Source organism: Palaemon carinicauda, chromosome 2 (assembly GCF_036898095.1).
Source record: "Palaemon carinicauda isolate YSFRI2023 chromosome 2, ASM3689809v2, whole genome shotgun sequence".
In the NCBI taxonomy this organism is placed as follows: Eukaryota; Metazoa; Arthropoda; class Malacostraca; order Decapoda; family Palaemonidae; genus Palaemon; species Palaemon carinicauda.
Genome location: NC_090726.1, coordinates 197,545,434 through 197,570,271, shown reverse-complemented (window position 1 = coordinate 197,570,271; position 24,838 = coordinate 197,545,434). Strand labels below are relative to the sequence as shown.

At 37.8% G+C, this 24,838-nt stretch overlaps 1 protein-coding gene across 5 annotated transcripts in view; it reads right to left on the bottom strand.

Annotated features, from left to right (window-relative positions):
- Nucleotides 1-3,506: 3,506 nt before the first annotated feature.
- LOC137629486 (FHF complex subunit HOOK interacting protein 2A-like) overlaps nt 3,507-24,838 on the bottom strand; it is a 44,377-nt gene continuing 23,045 nt past the window's right edge. For all 5 annotated transcript variants that reach the window (XM_068360832.1, XM_068360823.1, XM_068360857.1 and 2 more), the window contains exons 7-16: nt 22,094-22,293; nt 19,761-19,866; nt 18,047-18,224; nt 16,654-16,787; nt 13,604-13,751; nt 12,574-12,643; nt 10,627-10,726; nt 6,321-6,488; nt 5,547-5,794; nt 3,507-4,844 (exon numbers count right to left, since the gene is read on the bottom strand). In XM_068360832.1, coding sequence (XP_068216933.1) covers nt 4,715-4,844; nt 5,547-5,794; nt 6,321-6,488; nt 10,627-10,726; nt 12,574-12,643; nt 13,604-13,751; nt 16,654-16,787; nt 18,047-18,224; nt 19,761-19,866; nt 22,094-22,293 — 1,482 coding nt within the window. In that variant the 3' untranslated portion in view covers nt 3,507-4,714. The remainder of the gene's footprint in view (nt 4,845-5,546; nt 5,795-6,320; nt 6,489-10,626; nt 10,727-12,573; nt 12,644-13,603; nt 13,752-16,653; nt 16,788-18,046; nt 18,225-19,760; nt 19,867-22,093; nt 22,294-24,838) is intronic.

The window sequence follows — 24,838 nt, the reverse complement described above, 5'->3', positions numbered from 1 at the left end:
TATTTTGGTATTGAGTTATGTCAGTGGCGACGAAGATGTTTTGGTGTTATGTCATTGTCGACGAAGATGTTTTGGTGTTGTTATGTCAGTGGCGACGAAGATGTTTTGGTGTTATGTCATTGGCGATGAAGATGTTTTGGTATTGAGTTATGTCAGTGGCGACGAAGATGTTTTGGTGTTATGTCATTGTCGACGAAGATGTTTTGGTGTTATGTCATTGTCGACGAAGATGTTTTGGTATTATGTCATTGTCGACGAACATATTTTGGTGTTGTTATGTCAGTGGCAACGAAGATGTTTTGGTGTTAGGCTATGTCATTGGCGATGAAGATGTTTTGGTATTGAGTTATGTCAGTGGCGACGAAGATGTTTTGGTGTTATGTCATTGTCGACGAAGATGTTTTGGTGTTGTTATGTCAGTGGCGACGAAGATGTTTTGGTGTTAGGTTATGTCAGTGGCGACGAAGATGTTTTGGTGTTATGTCATTGTCGACGAAGATGTTTTGGTGTTGTTATGTCAGTGGCAACGAAGATGTTTTGGTGTTATGTCATTGGCGATGAAGATGTTTTGGTATTGAGTTATGTCAGTGGCGACGAAGAAGTTTTGGTGTTATGTCATTGTCGACGAAGATGTTTTGGTGTTGTTATGTCATTGTCGACGAAGATGTTTTGGTGTTGTTATGTCAGTGGCAACGAAGATGTTTTGGTGTTATGTCATTGGCGATGAAGATGTTTTGGTATTGAGTTATGTCAGTGGCGACGAAGATGTTTTGGTGTTATGTCATTGTCGACGAAGATGTTTTGGTGTTGTTATGTCAGTGGCGACGAAGATGTTTTGGTGTTGTTATGTCAGTGGCAACGAAGATGTTTTGGTGTTATGTCATTGGCGATGAAGATGTTTTGGTATTGAGTTATGTCAGTGGCGACGAAGAAGTTTTGGTGTTATGTCATTGTCGACGAAGATGTTTTGGTGTTGTTATGTCATTGTCGACGAAGATGTTTTGGTGTTGTTATGTCAGTGGCAACGAAGATGTTTTGGTGTTATGTCATTGGCGATGAAGATGTTTTGGTATTGAGTTATGTCAGTGGCGACGAAGATGTTTTGGTGTTATGTCATTGTCGACGAAGATGTTTTGGTGTTGTTATGTCAGTGGCGACGAAGATGTTTTGGTGTTAGGTTATGTCAGTGGCGACGAAGATGTTTTGGTGTTATGTCATTGTCGACGAAGATGTTTTGGTGTTGTTATGTCAGTGGCAACGAAGATGTTTTGGTGTTATGTCATTGGCGATGAAGATGTTTTGGTATTGAGTTATGTCAGTGGCGACGAAGATGTTTTGGTGTTATGTCATTGTCGACGAAGATGTTTTGGTGTTATGTCATTGTCGACGAAGATGTTTTGGTGTTGTTATGTCAGTGGCAACGAAGATGTTTTGGTGTTATGTCATTGGCGATGAAGATGTTTTGGTATTGAGTTATGTCAGTGGCGACGAAGATGTTTTGGTGTTATGTCATTGTCGACGAAGATGTTTTGGTGTTATGTCATTGTCGACGAAGATGTTTTGGTGTTGTTATGTCAGTGGCAACGAAGATGTTTTGGTGTTATGTCATTGGCGATGAAGATGTTTTGGTATTGAGTTATGTCAGTGGCGACGAAGATGTTTTGGTGTTATGTCATTGTCGACGAAGATGTTTTGGTGTTATGTCATTGTCGACGAAGATGTTTTGGTGTTATGTCATTGTTGACGAAGATGTTTTGGTGTTGTTATGTCAGTGGCAACGAAGATGTTTTGGTGTTAGGCTATGTCATTGGCGATGAAGATGTTTTGGTATTGAGTTATGTCAGTGGCGACGAAGATGTTTTGGTTTTATGTCATTGTCGACGAAGATGTTTTGGTGTTGTTATGTCAGTGGCGACGAAGATGTTTTGGTGTCATGTCATTGGCGATTAAGATGTTTTGGTGATAAGTTATGTCAGTGGCGACGAAGATGTTTTGGTGTTAGGTTATGTCAGTGGCGACGAAGATGTTTTGGTGTTGTTATGTCAGTGGCAACGAAGATGTTTTGGTGTTATGTCATTGGCGATGAAGATGTTTTGGTATTGAGTTATGTCAGTGGCGACGAAGATGTTTTGGTGTTATGTCATTGTCGACGAAGATGTTTTGGTGTTGTTATGTCAGTGGCGACGAAGATGTTTTGGTGTTAGGTTATGTCAGTGGCGACGAAGATGTTTTGGTGTTATGTCATTGTCGACGAAGATGTTTTGGTGTTGTTATGTCAGTGGCAACGAAGATGTTTTGGTGTTATGTCATTGGCGATGAAGATGTTTTGGTATTGAGTTATGTCAGTGGCGACGAAGATGTTTTGGTGTTATGTCATTGTCGACGAAGATGTTTTGGTGTTATGTCATTGTCGACGAAGATGTTTTGGTGTTGTTATGTCAGTGGCAACGAAGATGTTTTGGTGTTATGTCATTGGCGATGAAGATGTTTTGGTATTGAGTTATGTCAGTGGCGACGAAGATGTTTTGGTGTTATGTCATTGTCGACGAAGATGTTTTGGTGTTATGTCATTGTCGACGAAGATGTTTTGGTGTTGTTATGTCAGTGGCAACGAAGATGTTTTGGTGTTATGTCATTGGCGATGAAGATGTTTTGGTATTGAGTTATGTCAGTGGCGACGAAGATGTTTTGGTGTTATGTCATTGTCGACGAAGATGTTTTGGTGTTATGTCATTGTCGACGAAGATGTTTTGGTGTTATGTCATTGTTGACGAAGATGTTTTGGTGTTGTTATGTCAGTGGCAACGAAGATGTTTTGGTGTTAGGCTATGTCATTGGCGATGAAGATGTTTTGGTATTGAGTTATGTCAGTGGCGACGAAGATGTTTTGGTTTTATGTCATTGTCGACGAAGATGTTTTGGTGTTGTTATGTCAGTGGCGACGAAGATGTTTTGGTGTCATGTCATTGGCGATTAAGATGTTTTGGTGATAAGTTATGTCAGTGGCGACGAAGATGTTTTGGTGTTAGGTTATGTCAGTGGCGACGAAGATGTTTTGGTGTTATGTCATTGTCGACGAAGATGTTTTGGTGTTGTTATGTCAGTGGCGACGAAGATGTTTTGGTGTTATGTCATTGGCGATGAAGATGTTTTGGTGTTGTTATGTCAGTGGCGACGAAGATGTTTTGGTGTTATGCCATTGTCGACGAAGATGTTTTGGTGTTGTTATGTCAGTGGCGACGAAGATGTTTTGGTGTTATGCCATTGTCGACGAAGATGTTTTGGTGTTGTTATGTCAGTGGCGACGAAGATGTTTTGGTGTTATGCCATTGGCGACGAAGATGTTTTGGTGTTGTTATGTCAGTGGCGACGAAGATGTTTTGGTGTTATGTCATTGGCGATGAAGATGTTTTGGTGTTGAGTTATGTCAGTGGCGACGAAGATGTTTTGGTGTTATGTCATTGTCGACGAAGATGTTTTGGTGTTGTTATGTCAGTGGCGACGAAGATGTTTTGGTGTTAAGTTATGTCAGTGGCGACGAAGATGTTTTGGTGTTATGTCATTGTCGACGAAGATGTTTTGGTGTTAAGTTATGTCAGTGGCGACGAAGATGTTTTGGTGTTATGTCATTGTCGACGAAGATGTTTTGGTGTTATGTCAGTGGCGACGAAGATGTTTTGGTGTTATGTCATTGTCAACGAAGATGTTTTGGTGTTGAGTTATGTCAGTGGCGACGAAGATGTTTTGGTGTTATGTCACTGGCGACGAAGATGTTTTGGTGTTAAGTTATGTCAGTGGCGATGAGGATGTTTCGGCCTATTTATTTTCATTAGTTACCTTCATCTATTCTCCCAGAGGTATCCACCCTACTCCAATTTTCATTTGAAAATAACTCCTTTGAAATATCTTCAGAAATCTTTTGTGATGTGACAGAGTGATCTGTTGTAAATTGCATTATACAAAAGGTCCTTAAATAGTGGGTTTCATATGAAATAAATACCTGGTTATTACAAATTTAGTTATGCTTACTGTATTAAATGATGTAATATTTCATTACAGTACTGTATTTCTTTATCTTATCTTCGGTATTTTCAGTTGGATATGTGTTTGTATCTGAATATTTGTAAGTCGGGATCTTCTGTAATTCATTATTGATGAACCACCAATTTTGAAGCCAACTGTGAGGTTACGTAAGAAAATGGTTTGGTTATATAAGAGCAGGCAACGGCTATACTTATATGACTACAAAAATAAATAAATTCAAATAGTACTGAATAACAAAATATAAAATAAAGATCAATGATATGATATTGTGATTCAACCTTAACGATGCAAAAGAGAAAGCGCCATCTATTTCTTGGAAATATAAATCACAGAATATACATAATATATACATAAGCAATAACAAATGTTGCATTTGTATTACCATAGATCAAGAGGAAGTCTTCCAAAAAAATATTTATAATCTGGAAAGTTTTTTTTTTAAAGTGGGAATTAAATTAATATACACATCGTACGCTTGTGCTTTCAGCAAGGCAAAGAGTAGATAAAAAGCATGGCTAAAGAACGCAAAATACCGTTAAGATAAATTTCAACACAACGGGAAATGATTAACTTCTCAAAAATGGTGGGGGCAAGAGATCAACCAAATAAGCCAATGAATTTACGTGCAATTTGCCTTGCACAACCTTACATCCAGTAACATACTTCTGTATTATGTACAGTATGCTTTATCATGGTGATGTCCTTCTATAGTATATTTAGCATACGCAATCGATGCTAATTCCTTGGTGAACTCTTCTATAACAATCAGGGCCTCAAATTTGCGGTCATCGCTGTCTCTCCTGTGGGAAAAAAAGAGAAGATAAAAACTTGAAACTGGAGCTCACATAATTACTATTATTACTATATGAGCTACCACCCTAGTTGGAACAGCCGAATGCTATAATCCCAAGAGCTCCAACAGAAAAAATGCCCACTAAGGAAAAGAATTAAGGTAACAAACAGAATAGCAAGAGAACTCTAACCCAAGACAGTGGAAGATCACAGTACATAGGCTATGGCACTACTCAAAACTAGAGAATAATGGTTTGATTTTGGAGTGTCCTAAAAGACCTGCTTATTATAACTTAAAGTCTCTCTTTTACCCTTACCAAGAGAAAAGTAGCCAATGAACAATCACAGTGCAGTATTTAACCCCTTGAGTGAAGATGAATTTTTCAGTTAGTGTTATCAGTTGTATGAGGAAAGAGGAGAATATGTAAAGAATAGGCCTAACTATTCAGTGTGTGTGTAGGCAAAGGAAAAATTAGCCATAACCAGAGAAGGATCCAGTGTAGTATTAAGTGTCTAGTTAAAGGACCCAATAACTCTAGCGATAATAACTCAACGGAGAAATTATTACAGTTAGATATTATTAATGAAAGTAAAGTATAAGACTAAAAATAACACTAAAACAATTTACTAAATCAAAATCTTGAAAGATTTTCTTACTTGAACAGTTGATAACAAGAAGGCACTTCACTCTAAAGCCATACTTTACTTACTCAAAATCGAATTCCTCCATGGTTCCTAATAGGTGATATCTGGTAACTTTTAGGTGATCAAGAAAATCTTCTCTTTCCATAATTGGCTTCTGAATCTTTGATACCACCGACGAGAGCACGGTGAAAGGAGTTCGGACGCCGCCGGTCAGAGGAAGCGTCGGGTTTAGGAGATACTCGTGGAGATGAGGATGGGGGAGCAGCGCCAAGGTGGCCACGAGTGACGTTACTTGAAGATTTATGTCGTAATCCTAAGAAACAGAGTTGCGTGTTACATTACCACATATTATTATTATTATTATTATTACAAGCTAAGCTACAACCCTACTTGGAAAAGAAGGATTCCTATAAGCCCAAGGGCTCCAACAGCAAAAAATAGTCCTGTGAGGAAAGGAAACAAGGAAATAAATAAACTACAAGAGAAGCAATAAACAATCAAAATAAAATATTTCAAGAGCAGTAAGAACATTAAATTATATATTTTACATATAAACTATGAAAAACCTGAAAAAAAAAAAAGAGGAAGAGAAACAAGATAGAACAGTGCCTGAGTGTACTCTGAAGCAAGAGAACTCTAACCCAAGACAGTTGAAGACCATGGTACAGAGGCTATGGCACTACCCAAGACTAGAGAACAATGGTTTGATTTTGGAGTGTCCTTCTCCTAGAAGAGCTACTAACAGTTAAGACTTTAAAATTAAAGCAAGTTCATCGTACGATTCTCCCAAGAAATGGAAAGAGTATAACCAAGACCAAGTTACAAGATCAAAATCTTACCTGATCGTCCAAGTGCTCCAAGAAATTCATCAACATGCTTAGCAGAGGACCTTCATAGAATGTATTTCCATCAGACTCTGGACGAGATTCTCTGGAAGCCGTAGATGACGTGTCGGATGGACATTCTGGAGTAACAGCTTCTCTTGGCCAACCGAATGATGCACAGGACTGTAATGAAAGTTATTTAATAGCAATTATTTAAAATATGCAACATTAAATATTAACAAAACTGACATGAAAGATTTACATATTTGTAAATCAACTCCAAAAAATTATTTGTTCATTAGAAACCCATTACATATGATTTATAATTCACCCCAATCACAGGTCCTCTACAAATCATAAACATACTACTCCAGAATAAAGGAAAAGTAAAGAAAAGGTTTGTCAATTAGTTGACACTAGTTCAATAGGATAGGAGACATAGAACTAATTTTGGGCTATGAGTAGCTGACATAAAACCAACATTTGGGCTATGAGAAGCCTTTGTCAAAATTTATTCCTCGAAAGCCTATGTCTGGCAGCTTCTATGAATGGACCAATTATTCAACCCGTACACAGATAGCTCCTTCGGACATCAAAGAATTTGCTATAGAGGCGTGTTATCCTCGATTCCGAGGCTGCAAGTAGCATCATCACCACTGAAAGCAAATTCACGATGAAAATTATAGCCAATTAGCACAAAAGTGTCCTAGGACTAACCAGAAAGGCTATATTTAGCACAAATGTGTCTTAGGACCAACCAGAAAACTCCTTGAAGACCCTCTTCAAAATCCCAACTACTTAGCAGGGAGTTAGGAGAATAATTACTTCCTTCCTACATGCCTCAATCTACATTATGATGCCAGTCTTCTAATTGGTCAAACATGTCATCAAAGAGAGAGAGAAATATTCTTGAGGAGCTTTTCTAATATACTGGTCTCTCCTAACTTACATGCTGATTAGACATTAAATATAATGGAATACTATTCTTTTAACCCTTTTACCCCCAAAGGACGTACTGGTACGTTTCACAAAAGCCATCCCTTTACCCCCATGGACGTACCGGTACATCCTTGCAAAAAAAAAGCTATAAAGATTATTTTTTTCATATTTTTGATAATTTTTTGAAAAAATTCAGGCATTTTCCAAGAGAATGAGACCAACCTGACCTCTCTATGACAAAAATTAAGGCTGTTAGACCAATTTAAAAAAAATATACTGCAAAATGTGCTGGGAAAAAAATTACCCCCTGGGGGTTAAGGGTTGGAATTTTCCAAATAGGCTGGGGGTTAAAGGGTTATGGTACAGTACACCTCTTGAGATTATATATCTCATTTCATGTTAATAGCTTAAGTTTAACAAAACTAATAGAAATATATCGGTAACGTTAATATTCCGAAATACAAGTAAGTTGAAAGTTGTCACAGAGGTGTTGATCTCTATCAACAGTCTATATTCTTCATTAATTGAAAAAGCATCTTAAAATCATATTAATCAATAACTAACAGAATTTTCAAGAGTGATTTATATATGACTACCTCTTCCCAGTTTGCTAGGGAAAAGCATTCATATAAATCTACCGAAACCCTAGACAGCAGCTCTTTTCCCCCTGATGCCCTCAAGATTGTAAAGTGTTGTGGTGGCCGATGTGATAACATCCCTGACTGGTGAACACCAGACTGGGGTTCGAGTCCTGCTCAAACTCGTTAGTTTCTTTGGTCGCTGTAGACTCACCATCCTCATGAGCTAAGGATGGGGGGGTTTAGGGGAGCCAATAGATTTAGCTGCTGAGTCATCAGCAGCCATTGTCTGGCCCTCCTTGGTCTTAGCTTGGATGGTGATCATATGTATACATGGTCAGTCTCTAGTCCATTGTCCTGCTTGATTGGGCAATGTCACTGTCCCTTGCCTCTGCCATTCATGAGCAACCTTTAAACCTATTTCACAGAGTTTGTTCGTATGCCAAGGAATTTTCATATCAGTTACCAACTTAGATGTATGAAAACCATTTGGGAAAATAGTGGCACTCACTAATATATTTAGTGTAAGCTTGTTTCTAGATCCCTTTCTGAGTGGGTATGCCTTCACAGGGTGAAAGGGTTTGAGAATTGCCATGATCAGCAAAGCTATACTAGTTAAGGCCACACATACTAGGTTGGTTTTCTGAGACCGATCAGACTAAAACCTCCCACCATCATCAATCCGCAGTAGCCAACGTGATGATGAAAATGGCCAATCCCCAGATATGACTTAGGATATGTCTGAGGCCTTTGACCTGTAGTGGACTGGAAATGGCTACATTTCTTGTTGTTTATAGATACTTTTGAATACACTGGCAGGTGATAGAGACATTTCAGGAGCCCTATTATCCTAAGAGGGGGTTATCTCCAGTAGCCTCCTCTCACGATTATTAGTATCCCCTGACTGCTTATATTGCCTGCAAGTGTATCCAAATTGTTGCAAGGCAAACCCCATTGGCTTCAGACACAGTCCAGTTCCAGTAATAAAAGTTCCTCCCCTGAGTAATGAAGTGAGGCTGATGATGGAGATGAAGCCATGGAAGAGATAACAGATGATCTACACAGCTTCTATCACAGGCATTTTGTACTCTCATAGATCTTAGAATCCTGGAGGATTATCATCGCCACCAGCTGCTCTAAACCAATATCTTTAGCCGACTTATATCCAGATGGAGAAGTAGGTTTTGTTTTGTCACTTTATTCAGTATACAGTACACAAAACCAACTTTCCAATGTCCACTGACCTAAAAGAATCTTGCTTTTAAGGCTCTGTTTCTGAATCCTCAGGAAAATTCCTCTAGTTCATGTGAGAGATAAATTTCTTTCAAATCAGGTCTTGTTTTCTCAGGCTGGTAATGGATGTATAATGTTCGCTCTCTTTCCATGCCCTGGTTACTATCTAGCCCAATAGGTGAGTTAACTTCACTGCAAAGGGCCTCATACCTTTCCCTTCCTGTTGCAGGTGGTAAGAACTGTACAGAGAATGACTAGTGTTAAGTCCTACGACATTCAGTGACCAAGATACATATAGGCCTAGTACAGTACAGTACTCAACTTACAGTCGGAGATACAAACACAGATCCAATAGTAAATAAAAAAGATGAAGAAATACTGTAATAAAACAATATTATATCATTTAATACAGAAAGCAAAAGGACATTTATAATAACCTGATATCTATTTCACATGAAACATAACTGGTTGGTTTTATGGTTTTAGATTGGACCCCTTACGATGAAGGGGACCAAGGACTTTTGCACAAAGGCAGCCCGTAAGTAAGATAAGCTTGTGAAAGAGTCAGATCGTATCAAAACACAAAGGGTGGACAGGATGATGATGAGATGGCGGCAACATGACGAACGAGGCCGAAGTCAGTTCAGTTGAGGGTGCCGCAAAGCAGACAAGGCCTCCCCAAAGTCGGTTCCTCTTCGGTCCTAGAGAAACCGATTTTTTCCTCTTGCATGCCCGAAACGGAATAAAAAAAAAAAAAAAAAAAAAACCCTGACTATTTGTTGATTTTTGTGGCGGAAAAACGGATTTTGAAGTAAAGCAAAAAATCTGTTTTTGGGTGAGATGGCCATGTCGTCCTGATGGACCCACCCTCCTTTTCAAAGAAAAGGATTGTACATACGCAACAATCCCCACCCGAAACTACTCCTTCTGTAGCCACCATGCTTAATTGCTACAAGGAATGGGTAGCCATATTGGACCCTGTAGTAGTATGGGAAGGGGATCCACTGGGTAACCTTGATGACGACTCCCCTTCAATTTCGCTACTCTTCCCCCTCAGAGCAAAAACTTTATTCGGGGTGAAGATTGCCATGTGTCGTATCAAGAAATACGTCCCCTGATATTATGCGATATCCTTAAGAAAATTTTTTAAGGATACTCGCGCCAGGAGTTAGAATTCTGGAGACCTATGGTCAATTCTCTGGGAGTATCACTGTAGCTAAATATCCCTTCGAAAGCTGCCTAAAGGAACCTTCCATCAGGATAACATGGCTTAAGCCCAAAAATCATAGGCCTGGGGTTCAGGTTAGGCCTACCCTAGACCAAAATTTAACAACATTTGACTTACAAACAGATTCTTGGAACCAATCAAGTTTGTGACTTGAGAACCTTCTGTACATAGAGAAAAGGAGTCTCTTCTTCTGCAGGATCTGAAATATACTTCTAACGGCAGAGTGGGCTACCATAAAGTAATGGGTTTGTATAGGAAAAAATTACTATAAAAAAATTTAATTCATGGTAGATTTCTATGCACAAATGAAATAACAATCAATTAATAACTCTCCTTAACTTACTCGGCATATATCTCTGTACTGTCTTTGGGCATCTGCCATATAACTCTCAAAATCATCCTTTTTAGTTGACCTCATTTCTTCAGGTACTACCGTCAGGAATCTGTTAGAAAAAAAAAAAGAATTTTCACATTAACTACAAAATTAACTGGATTATTTCATTACATGGTTTAACCAAATCAGAGTAAAAATATTACTCTCTGAGGCTGTGAAGGACTAAGAAATTGAAATCCATTTGATAGATGAAAGTTCTGGAAAAGATTTCATAAGGTAAATTTCAAAGATGATTTTGAAAAAGGAATTCCTTAATAGATTGCTTCTAAAGCTCCAGATTTGCTGTAGTTTGCAGTTTGGACATTCACACAAACACAGGGTAGAAGAGACTTTAGCTATGGTAAGCAGCTCTTCTAGAAGGATACTCTAAAATCAAACCATTGTTCTCTAGTCTTGGGTAGTGCCATAGCCTCTGTACCATGGTCTTCCAATGTCTTGGGTTCAAATTCTCTTGCTTGAAGGTACACTCGGACACACTATTCTATCTTATTTCTCTTCCTCTTGTTTTGGTAAAGTTTTTATAGTTTATATAGGAATTATTTATTTAAATGTTATTACTGTTTTTAAAATACTTTATTTTTCTTTGTTACCTTTCCTCACCGGGCTATTTTACCTGTTGGGCCCCTTGGGCTTATAGCATCCTGCTTTTCCAACTAGGGTTGTAGCTTAGCAAGTAATAATAATAATAATAATTAAGTGTCAGGGTTGATCTGCATTCTCTGCCTACAGGGTTTGAGACATGTGAAATATTAATTGAGCATCGCTGGGTCACGTAAATGTGACCAATTCAAAGACAGGATTCAATTACTTCAATGCGATGCTTTTTTTGTTTTGGAAAATGTCATAATTCATTGATCTGTTCAGATTAATTACTCCATAAAATTTGCCATATACTGAAGATTATTATTATTATTATTATTATTATTATTATCATTATTAATATTAATTATTATTAATTATTATTATTAATTATTAATTATTATTATTATTAATTATTAATTATTAATTATTATTATTAATTATTATTATTATTATTATTATTATTATTATTATTAAATTATTATTATTATTTATTATTATTAATTATTATTATTATTAATGTTTAATTATTAATAATAATAATAATTATTATTATTATTATTATTATTATTATTATTATTAATAGCTAAGCTACAAACATAGTTTGAAAATTATTATTACTAGAAGCTAAGCTATAACCCTAGTTGGAAAAGCAGGATGCTATAATCCTCAGGGCTCCAGATGGGAAAAATAGCCCAGTGAGGAAAGGAAATAAAGAAATAAAATAACTACAAGAGAAGTAATGAACAATATAAAACACCTTAAGATCAGTAACAACATTAAAATAGGCTTTCAAATATAAACTATAAAGATGTTGAACAGTCACTGGCTGGAATTTTTGTTTTTATGTGAATAGAGTGACTGTTTACAGCAACTGTAGTTTTGGCAGAATCTTCAATTTCCTATATGCCTACATGGGATGGTGTCTTGACATATTTCACTATATGTAGCTACAATGAATATACTGTAGTTCGTGTAGTGCAAACTTTGTCTTGCAAAATAAATTTTTTGACAATTAAAAAAATTGTCATAGAAATACAAAAACTACAGTGAACACAAAATTAATCTCCTAGAATGATTACAAATTTATTAAAACACATTTTATAAATTCTGAGACATTTGCCAGTACCATTATCGAGAAGAAACATTGTAATGTACTGAGCATGTACAAAATATATTAATAAAATAATAAGTGTTCACAAACAATAAAATAGGCTGATCTTTTTCCTTTTACTTGTATTAATATATATTACACTAAAATTTACTTAACATGGGAAAAAAATTACGGCAATCAAAATAAGACTTTAATTTACCTACCGTTTTACAATCTTGTTGATGTTAGCAGGGGCTAAAGTTCTGCTTAAAGGTGGGGATCCTATAGAATCCTCTGAAATTGAAAATTTCATAAGCACAACAAATGTATTTTGAAGATAATATATATAAACATGATAAGTGCTATCAGGCGAGTGTTATATATCCACAATAATGACAATCTTGTGACACTGGACAAGAATTATATGTTAATCATAGATTAATGTATTTATGCCTATCTTTTATGAGTTGAATAAGGCCGCTGAAGTTGTGCGTTACTGAGTTGATGACTTAATTAGCCGTAATGTTAAACCTTTTCTCTGGTTTCTTAAAGAGTATATGCTACTCTCGTGAGATTATGAAAACTTATGCACACGAAACTAAAATCAAAAGTAACTGATATATTTGGGGAGTTGGAAAATATTTTTTTGTAATAGATTAAGAATTATTGTGTACTAGTTCAAGCACCTTCAAATTTATAATTCCTTCCAATTATCTTCAAGACTTGGGGATATCATATGTCTCCCCTTTTAAATTTTAGAGAACCTAAAGTATTATTATTATTATTATCATCATTATTACTACGCTACAACCCTAGTTGGAAAACCAGGATGCTATAAGCCCAAGAGCTCTAACAGCAGAAAATAGCCCAGTGGGGAAAGGAGATAAAGAAATAAATAAAGAAGAGAAGTAATGAACAATTAATATAAAATATTTTAAGAACAGTAACAACATTAAAATGGATCTTTCATATATAAAATATAGAGAGAGATTTAGGCTATTTCAGCCTGTTCAAGATAAAAACATTCGCTGCAAGTTTGAATTTTTGAAGTTCCACCAATTCAACACTCTGATTAGGAAGATCAATCCACAACTTGGTCACAGCTGGAATAAAACTTCTAGAATACTGTGTAGTATTGAGCCTTAAGATGGAGAAGGCATTACTATTAGAATTAATTACGTACATAGTATTACAAATCGGATGGTACTTCCTCTACGGTAATTATGAATCACAACCCTAATGTTATGAGCTTACCTTCTCGGTGTTTATATCTTTCATCCTCCTCGTCTGACCAGGAGCTCTGTTGATATTCTGCTGCGGAGGAATCATGGTAGCCTCTGGTCATTACATAGTTCAATGTCAATGATTGAGCCGCTAAACTTCCAGGTTTTTCAATCATTATCTAAAATTTGTAAAATGGAAAAATTGTATAGTTTTTCATACTATGCTAATAGGTTACTGAAATTATAGCAAAAAATAATTTTTATTTCACATGAAAAAAATATATTTGTGTATTTTTCAATAAACCTTTAAATATCTATAACAAGTTTGAAAGTAAAATTCTCTCCCCAAAGACTGAATTAATTCCTAAAATATAGTTTTGGACCTAAAATTGGTTTTTGGCTAAGTAAATCATCAACCTCCCAATGGAACACAAGATACATCCCTTAGAAGTACCTCATTCCAGGGGAAATTCTATCAACCACTCATCATCTCCTCCTATGCCTATTGATGCAAAGGGCCTCATAGACTGACTAAATCCATAGAGAATTCATTAACTAGATTCATCAAAGGATAGCGAGTCTCTTGTGATGCGCAGTGCCTATCTAAGGCAAGTGGATCAACCACTAACACAGCTCAACTCATCATTCTATCTTCTTCTTTGTCTACATCTTTTCCCACTTCTATGTGGAGTCGATGTTTCTGGTCAGCTTTCTCCGTCTACCTCTGTCCCACACCTCATCACCAGTTAATCCCTTTGATCGAAGGTCATCCTTGATACAGTCCACCCACCTTCGCTTTGGTCTCCCTCTCCTTCTCGTTCCCTGTACCTCCATTTCCATTACTCTCCTCCCAATATACTGTTCACCTCTTCTCATGACATGACCATACCACCTGAGTCTACTTTCTTGGATCTTATCTGATAGTTTTCTAACTCCTGTGGTACCCCTAATTACCTCATTCCGTATCTTATCTCTTCTCAATTCATCATTCTATAATGGAAGAAATTGAGCTACGTAAGGTTGGTTGGTAAATGGACCGATCTACTAATGAAATGTTAATAACCAACTTAGTGAATTATCAGCTAACAGCAAACATCCTTCACAGCAGGAGGTTAAGGCTGTCAGTGCACCTACTGTGGTGTGTTGTATACATTATCTTGAGGGTCTTTGCCGCGTTTCCAAAATTGAAGCAACATTCATGGCCACAAAGACACTACTCTAGGAGCCCTAGAAAATCTAGCTGTGATGACAGTACTTTACTTCGATAGTAGCTGCAGTATACCTAGATATAGTTACGTCTGAAGAGAAACAATGCCAGAAATTAGTTAAATGAAAATGCAAATAGTTAGGTATAACCAAGGATTTGGCAAATGCTGAATCAGCATCTCAGATGCCATATGAGGACCTCATTCCTTGCATTATTCATTCACTTTTTGCATAAATTAGCTTTATTTTTTACTTAACAAAAGTCATCTTCATTTATCCTATGATGCTTTTACATAAATTACAAAACAGTGTACTGTACTGTACTGTACTGTACTGTACAGTACAATACAGTACATACCTTTTAGGTATCATATACAGTGGCTGCTTTTTTGGCATTCAGTTATTTTTCAATTACCTTTACTTTTTAATTGTTTTCTTTCTTCCAAACTAATGCAATTTTCATTCAAAGAACTTAATAAGGGGATATTAAGGCATGCAAATTATTATGCTTGTAATGACTTTGCAGTGATTATAAGGTTAATTTATAAGATACCTGTGACTGTATACAGTATGAAAAAAAAACCTTCAATTTTACTTAATGCAAAAGAGGCGCTGTACTTTAGAAACCATTTTGTATTCTAGATAGAAACTCTTTGTTATCTTTAAACATAATTAGTAAAGATTTTCAATGAAACACTTTAGTAAGTGAAGCCATACAAGTGAAAATAATCAATATAAACATAATCCACTATAGGGGCTGTGAATAGCGGCGGACTACAGGCGAGACCGACTGCATTGATACCACATAAACACAATATAAGCAAGCCACATAACATGATACAAATATTACATAATATTCCCAATGCTCCAATAAAATGAACACTTGCATATTCCTAACACAACATATATGCTAAATGTGAATTAGAAATACAATTATTTCATCGCCATCATCTCCTACGCCTATTGACGCAAAGGGCCTCGGTTAAATTTCGCCAGTCGTCTCTATCTTGAGCTTTTAAATCAATACTTCTTCATTCATCACGTCTTCCTTTACGCTTCATAGTCTTCAGCTATGTAGGCCTGGGTCTTCAAACTCTTCTAGTGCCTTGTGGAGCTTAGTTGAAAGTTTATATGATGGTAATCATAATCGTACATCATCATCATCATCTCCTATGGCTATTGACGCAAAAGGATTTTGCAAGTCGTCTCTACTTTGAGCTTTTAAATTAATACTTTTCAATTCCTCGCCTCCTACTTTACGCTTCATATTCCTCAGCCATGTAGGACTGGGTCTTCCAACTCTTCTAGTGCCTTGTGGAGCCCAGTTGAAAGTTTAGTGCCTTGTGGAACCCAGTTGAAAGTTTAGTGCCTTGTGGAGCCCAGTAGAAAATTTAGTGCTTTGTGGAGCTTGGTAGTAATTTTATATAATGATAATGATAATAATAATAATCATCATCATCATATTCCACGCCTATTGACGCACAGAGCCTCAAAGGATTCATTGGCTTGATACATCAAAGGATAGCCAGTTCCTTGTGATGCGCAGTGCCTAGCTAACTAAGGCAAGTGACCCCTGTCGTTCCGTACTAATTCTAGTAAGATCAACCACCAGGCATCAGGAGTAAAAGCCTAAGAGACAGTTTGTCCATCGCCTGAAACCCAATCTGTCACCCTGCTGCCAGTGACTTCATCGAGATTTAGGGGGGGCATTTCCTCCACACCCAAAGCTCTCATTACTCCACCAAGTTGCTCATCTGCTTACACAAGTATAACTGTTGGCAAAAATGGATTGCCAAGATATACAGCCTAGCACAGTATAATAATAATCACAGATATAAGTAATTAATTATAATGATAATCCATCAGATATTTTACCTGTAGAAGTCTCAGGGCTTGGATCTGAAGATGGTGAGGTGGTTTACAGCAGTAGGCCATGATATGCTGTCTCATGGATCCCTCATTTCCTACTAATTCTGCGTCATGGTCTTCTGTCATCCAAGAAATTATATCTGTAAACAGAAAAGATAATTACAAATTTATAAGACTCAAAGCCAATTAAAATTCTTGGCATAAATAGACCAAAGAAGAAGAAACATCAGGTCCTGGAAATTACTAGAAATGTCATCAATTTTGACCATTGCTGTCATAGTTAATATATACTGTATATATATATGGTTAAAACAGCTTCATCCAGTTAACATTATTATTATTATTATTATTACTAGCTAAGGTACAACCCAAGTTGGAAAAGCAGAACGCCATAAGCCCAAGGGCTCCAACAGGGAAAAATATCCCAGTGAGGAAATGAAATAAGGAAATAAACTACATGAGAAGTAATGAATAACGAATATAAAATATCTTACGATCAATAACGACGTTAAAACAGATCTGTCATATACAAATTATAAAGAGCCTTTAAAAGAGGGACTTATGTCAGCCTGTTCAAAATAAAAACATTCACTGCAAGTTTGAACTTCTGAAGTTAAGAGTCCAGAGAAAACATTTTGGTTCGTGTCCTTATTCCTTGGATAACAATATCATAACTAATATTACAATTATTATTATTAGGAATCAATTTCTCAGAGCAGCATAATGAATATAATAGCTCTATCTATTATTGCACTCATTTTGTATATTCTTTTCTAAGCATTTTATATTTTCATCAAGCTTAACCCTTTCACTGTCAGTGGTGATATCAACGGAACTTCTGATGTAGCAAATTTTTTCAAGATCCAACAAGCCCTAGTTTTGTCATATCTATTGTAAAGAGAATACCAACTTTCTATAGTTTAGGCGAATTTAAAAGCTTACTTTTCCAGTCAGGCCGGGAGGAACTATCTATTTACCAAGGCACATCCCCAAATTTTGTTGGGTAGCTGACATCAAACAAAGGAACAAAAGGGGACCCTATCTCTCTCCGCTCCTCCCAGCCTGACGAGGGATTCAGCCGAGTTTGGCTGGTTGGGTGCCACAGCCCACCCTCTCCCATTATCCACCACAATGAAGTTTCATACGCCGAATCCCCTACTGCTGCTGCCTCTGCAGTCACCAAGGCAACCATAGGAAGCAGCAGGGTCCACTGGGAGGAAGGAAAAGAAAAATCCCCCTTTTTTTTGTCGGCTACCTCACAAAATTTTGGGAATTGCCCTGGTAGATAGATAAGACTTTTTTTGCAAATTTTGACCAAGTCACTAACGACAGTGAAAAGGTTAAACCAGTTTCAGTAAAAATTAAAACGATTTGAGAAAAAATACGTAAGAAAACTTACTATTTACAAGAAGTGGAGAAGATACTGCCAACACTATCTTGGTTGTGAGAGCAATGTATAATGATACAGTGTCCTCGTCATCACTTGTGAGAGAATGGCGAAGAATGCCCTCCAAAAATACTTCTCTCACAGTGCTACAAATAGTCGAACCTAACACTCCATCGCTAGCACTAACAACCTGAAGTACAAAATACAGTAGAGTACTGTATATTATTTATAAATTTTGGAAAAATAAATAGAAATTCACAATAAACTTATGTTTAATGAAAGATGCTAACATTTTGGAACTCACAAGTGAAGCACAGGGAATCACAGCTAGTTGTCAATGCTTCAGTGACTACAAGTCACATTATGGAGTAACTGTTTAACAAAATTAGCCCTTGTAATAATTCAGTATATGGTTCTATACTTTCTTCTTTCACCAAGGCAGGCTTGGGTTTTGTGTCCCTGCAACTGACTTACTGTGTAGCAGTTAGAGAAAATGCAGTAGTTACAATTTGCATTTTAAGACGACAATCACGAAGTCGCAAATAATGTGGTTCTGTACTTTCTTCTTCCAGCAAGGCAGGCTTGGGTTTTGTGTCCCTGCAACTGACTTACTGTGTAGCTATTAGAGAAAACGCAGTAGTTATAATTTGCATTTTAAGACGACAATCATGAAGTCGCAAAATTTTGCTTGAATAGTATGGTTCAGGTAACTCCTTTTGCCATTTCTTTCTAGTGATTTTTTTCTTATAGAGCTTAACGCAAAGTATAGTAAATAATATCAACTGACGCTTAGTACCCTACTCCCCATGTATTCTGTTATTTAATGGCCCAATTGCTGTGCGTACTTAGTAGATACATACAGCACGAGTGGTGGAGAATGCCATCCACTTTAGTAAAAATGCCTGACAGGAGGTTACCATTAAACATACCCCTGAAATGCATCTATTGATATTCATGATAAGTATTCCCTAATAAAATACTGTTCTACTATGAAATAAAAAAAATGCTAAATCATACAAAATACCACATCTGAACAATCTAAAAGAGTGCACCATTCTTTACTAAATCATAATTTATATCCCTATCATGAGTACACGGGAAATGAGACGTAGGATAACAGAATACACAGGAAGTGGGGCGTTGGATAACAGAATACACAGGAAGTGGGGCGTTGGATAACAGAATACACAGGAAGTGGGGCGATTGATAACAGAATACACAGGAAGTGGGGCGTTGGATAACAGAATACACAGGAAGCGAGATGTCGGGTAACAGAATGCACAAAGTGCGGTGTCTTACATCAAATAACAGTATAGTATAATGTATGTACAGTACTTAATGATAAAACACAAAAAACACCAGCAGGAAAGAGAGGGCGAAAGATAAGATATTCAAACCATGATGATTATCTAAGCACGCAAAATAGATTTACTGTATTCTCTCTATCTGCTACACATGCAGTAACAGTAGGTAGGTGGCAAAGAACCTAAACAATGGCCTGCCTTCAAAACTAGTGAAGTTAATACAGTGTAAATAGAGAACCATTATAATTATCATAGCATGCAAGATAGCGTATTCTCTCTAACTGCTACACTTGTAGTAACTGTGAGGAGGTAGTAAAGAAACTAAACAAGGGCCTTCTAATAAAACTAGTGAAATTAAGGCCATTGTAAATAGAGAAGATCATTGTAAATCTGTAGATTCTATTTGTGCCCACAATAATTACCTTGTCACAAAAGATGAGCCAATGCAAGAAGGTGACAACTTCAGCTCTGCCAGGAAATTCTCCTAATTCTTCTTCTTCGTCACTGTCGCTGTTTTCACAAGCCTCTCTAAAATGAAATATATGGAGCTTTGATTACTCGTAGATTCATTATATCTTTTTTTTTAAATATATTTGCTGATGAAAAAATATGCATGACATAATGAATAAAAAATGTATATTTATTATTGCGAACTAAATTACAAAACAATCTTAAGTGTAATTAAAAAAAAAACTATAATACAATAGCTAAATGATGGGTAAAATCCTACACATCATTAAATTACTGAGTAAAAGGCTTAGCTGGTTTCTGTTGATTGATACACAGAAGTTCCCTCAGGTCAAAGTTGTTAAATGAGCAACTCTTAGTATAGTTTATTCGATTGTAAAAGAGGATTGGTGTTGAAAGGTGGTTAATTTTGCCACAGCCCACCCTCCCCCCGTCATCCACCACATATTTAGTTTCATACGCTGGATCCTCTACTGTTGCTACCTCAGCGGTCACCAAGGCGACCGGAGGAAGCCGCAGGGCCTACTGGAACTGCGTTACAAAAAACATCATGGCAGAAGATTATAACACTTTCCCATATTCTTATCCACTTGGACATACACCTATCCCGCTCACTAGAACATTCTATATCTATCAATTTGTCTTCTAAAATAGGTGACACCAGTATCTGATGTTCCAAGGGGGTTACCCAATCAGGTATTGACCACACCAAAAGTCAGACTTAGTTGTTCAAACGGTTGCAAGAATCTATCATAAACTGTTGATATTAGCAATGTGCCCTACTGGTATGATTCATCAAAATAAACAAATACAATGCAGGAAATATATAAAGAAAAATAAAGGAATATATGAGTGAAATATCTAAAGACTTAATGATAGTACAATAGTGGTCACTAATACGGATGCCTAAATAATGATGCTAACAGCTGCCTGAGAACTTGGGATACAATATAACTCAGGCATATTATTCTATGTTTCATTATTTCCTTACTGGGCTGTTATAGCATCCTCCTTTCCCAACTAGGGTTGTAGCTTAGCTAATAATAATAATGATAATAATATTGCATGAAAAGTCTTTTCCACTTAAACCCAACGTAACTTGGATTAAGGTAGAGTTCAACTTCTAAATCAAACTATTAACAATATTGATAAAAGGAATTGACTAGTTCAACCCACAAATGCTGTTGTGAATCTTACACCATGTGTAAATCTAACCAATCACAGAATATTGATACAGTATAATGTTAGTTCGAGTACAAAAGTTAGCACAGTAGCAATCACATGGAACACAGTCAAGAAGCATTTCATAAAGAAAATATAGACTGCTACGTGCCACACAAGAGTGAGAGGGGGTGTTTAGCAGAGCTAGTAATAAACTAAACAAAATGTATCAACAGTCAGGTACAGAGATGATGTGTGATACATACAGAAAATGCATGTAGGTAGGCGGCCCCCCAAACTGTGGTAATGTTCACTACCACAGAATGGGATGCAATTCAGTAACCCTAGCAAGGAATATGGCGCAGTTCAATATGCTGGTAAAGCACACAGCCAAAGATGGCCATAAATCTAGAATATTTTACGAATTGACAAAATCTTCACATAAACAGGTGGCCCAGAAAAATGTACCACCTTCTGATGAGGAAGAGCTATTTTAACTTTTCTCTTAATAGGAATCTAATGAAAGGGGGTGGAAAATAACAAAGCATAGACAGAAGGTAAGCGTTGGCGAGAATAAAACGATCAGTTTTCCTGCCATGTAATCAACTCAGTGCCCTGAATTAGGACTGAGGAAAAACTGTTAAAATACCTTACTTCATCACACTCTCAGGAAAAGATAAAAGGAAAATAAAGTATCCAAGGAAGGTTACAAAAATCTTGGAATTCTGGAACCTACTCACAAATTAGTACACACTTAGGTTCAGTAAAGCCCCTAAACCTTAAGGAACTTGTGAACACATTAAAATCCTACAACAAAAATAAAATCTTCCTCAGGTTGAATGAAATGTCTGGGATTTTGAGACACATGAAATGTGTTATCTAAAAGTAATAGATTTGAGATGATACAATTGTTATTTATGACTAATTATTTTGAAATACCAAAGACAATAGATAAGTTTTATCACACGTATTATCGACACAAATGAAATTGAGCAACAAAACATAAATTACTGTTAAAAAAGATGAAAAGACCAAGTAACTACTTCAGCAAAATAAAAACACCGATTAAATAATTAGCCTCATGACACATTTTAAGATTAAAATAGGATCCTATATTTTCACAAACCTGGCTTTGTCTGAAATTGGTATATCTTCTATAAGAGCCGGTTCTGAATCGACGGGAATTTCTTCAGCCGATGTCACGAGCCGCGTAGCCAAGTAGTGGGGAAGCAACGTGTGCCGGGATATTGTGCTGCTACTCTGGCTTTCCCGGACGCTAGCTATCCCGATGAGACATTCGTGGGCGGTGCTGGCAATTTTACTGTCCTATGAAAAATATTTAGTTGAAAATTTACTGTCCTAAAAGTATTTAGTTAAAAATTTACTGTCTTATAAAACATTTAGTTGAAATCTTACTGTCCTACAAAATATTTAGTTGAAAGTTTACTGTCCTAAAAAAATATTTATTTAATAAATTAACTAAATTTATTTTAACATCTGTACCCTTGCATTTCAATATTTACATCACTCATATATGCAAGTTATTGTATATTTGTATATATTACAATTAACTCTGTGGAATAACATGGGAATATTATTCTGAGAGGAGGGTCAAGAACATAAACATTTAAGAATTTTAGGCCAACGGCCAAGCACTAAACTGGCTAGATCATTAATCGCCATCTTAATAAAGATATATACAAAAAAAAAACAGTAGTGTACGGAAAAATCATTGTAACATAAAAAATGTCAAAATTTTTTTACTGTACTGTAATATGACAAATTCGAAGATAATTTGTATTTTTCCTAACCATACAAACCTTAGCTATTTACAAAGGGTTACCTTTTAGCGCAGCTGAAATGGCGAGCCATTAGAATTTAACGAGGGTGTATTACCCCCGCGCTAGTTAGCGGGGGGGTAGGGGAGTGGTAGCTAGCTACCCCTCCTCCCCCTCACACACAGGTGAATACTCACTTTCACTTAGAGGTAGGACTTGTCTTGGGGGACAGGGCTGGCGGGCAAATATGTGTAAATAGCTAAGGTTTGTATGGTTAGGAAAAATACAAATTATCTTCGAATTTGTCATTTGTTCCGTAACCGAAATACAAACCACGCTATTTACAAAGGGTGACTTACCCCTTAGGAAGGGTGGAAAGTCCCCAGCCATACTGGCTTTGGCTTTACCCGGGGACTCAGAATCCGAGTGAGTCGCACTCGAGAAAAGGAGTCCCTGCACCTCATAAGTTCCTTGCTCCGCAAGGAACCATGTGGCCTACGTAAGCTTGTGTGTGAAGGAAGAAGTGTGACCCGTCCAAGGCAGTTGACCTGGAGTTCCAGAAGGAACTCTGGGTTAGGACGTTCCCAATACCACCTCGTCAGGGTATGGGGGACGCGACAGTATTGACTCAATACTCAGAACACAAGGAAGCATGGTTTACCTGCAGAGGTTCGAGGTCAGCTATGCAGAGACCAGGATGCTGCTTCCCCGTAGAGGGGATGATGAAGAAAGAAGTAAGGGCCAGACATACTTCTTTCGTTCATGCAGACTAAAACCTGATAACAATGCCCTCAACCTTCTGCTACCTGTCCAAAAAAGAGCCTGAGGTTAGACCAGCTGTTGTGTAGCCACCACAGAGTGATAGAAAACGTATCGAGACTCCTGTGGGTCACGCCCTGCAGGAAGCGGGCTGCGAAGGTCATTAGACGCTTCCAGACTCCAGCTTGTAGCACCTGCGTCACAGAGTAGTATTACTTGAAGGCGGGGGACGTTGCGATGTATCCAACATCGTGCTGTAGGGCGACGTGACGGGGGAGGGTCTGGAGACAGGTCGAGATGAATGTCCTGAGTCCGGGCTGAAGAGGTATACTGGTGACTCTCCCCCATGTCCTCCTTGTGCTCCCAAATCGGCTGCAACTGAGGACAAACTGCAGCTGTTCCCAGCGCTAACCTCTCGATTCCTTTACTGGCAAGAAAGAGAAGGTCTTGGGACATCAGATACAGAATGGAGACTCGAAATCTTGAATGAATCGGACCGAAGGGCCGGGACCCCCAGATTCTGAGTCTAGCCAACAACTCAGGAGCGAGCCTGAATGTTGCCTTCCCCTCTTCCTTAGAAAGGGGGGAGTCGTAAGAGACCAAGAAGATTGCTTACACACTGGCCGTGGCCAGAGTGAGCAGGAGACCCAAGGCGGAATACAATCCGAGGCCTGTCGTAAAGGGTCTTGAGAAGATCTCTTAAAGGACTAAAAGTCCGAGCCATGCTCCAAGTTAGAGGTCTTCCTCCGACTAGGGCAGGGACGATCGTAGCTTCGCATGAGCGAGGATAGATCCAGCGGGCAGGAAAAAGTTATTCCTTTAAGTCTGAAGGTCAGGGAAAGGCTGAGCGACAGGCTTCATTGCCGAGAGCGGAAAGGAGTTTCCTCCCGCCGAAAGGCAATAAGACCGTTATTGCTGGAGAAGAGGCCTCAAGGGAAGAGGTATATCTCCCACGGCACCAACCACCGAAGACTCTTCACTTTGCCTGGGAGACCCCTGTGGATGACTATCGCAGATGACGCGACCTCCGTACCGCGACTGTAGCGGGTTGTCTCTTCTTGAGGAGGAAGCGTAGTGTCTCCAGGCATGAAGCCGAAGCGACGCCCCGGTTTGGGAGAGATGTCGCAGTGTGGTTGCTTGAGTAGTCTGCGCCGTGGGAGAAGCTCTCCCGGGAGTTCCGTCAGGGGAAGCAGAGGGTCCAGAAACCGTTCTGCGCATAGTCCCAGTGGAGCTCTCCCATTGAAAGGTTGACAGACAACCTGGTCTTGTTGAGACCCATTGTCCACAGACAAAAAGGAGGGAAGACGCAGGCGTCGAAGTTGTCCCACCATCTC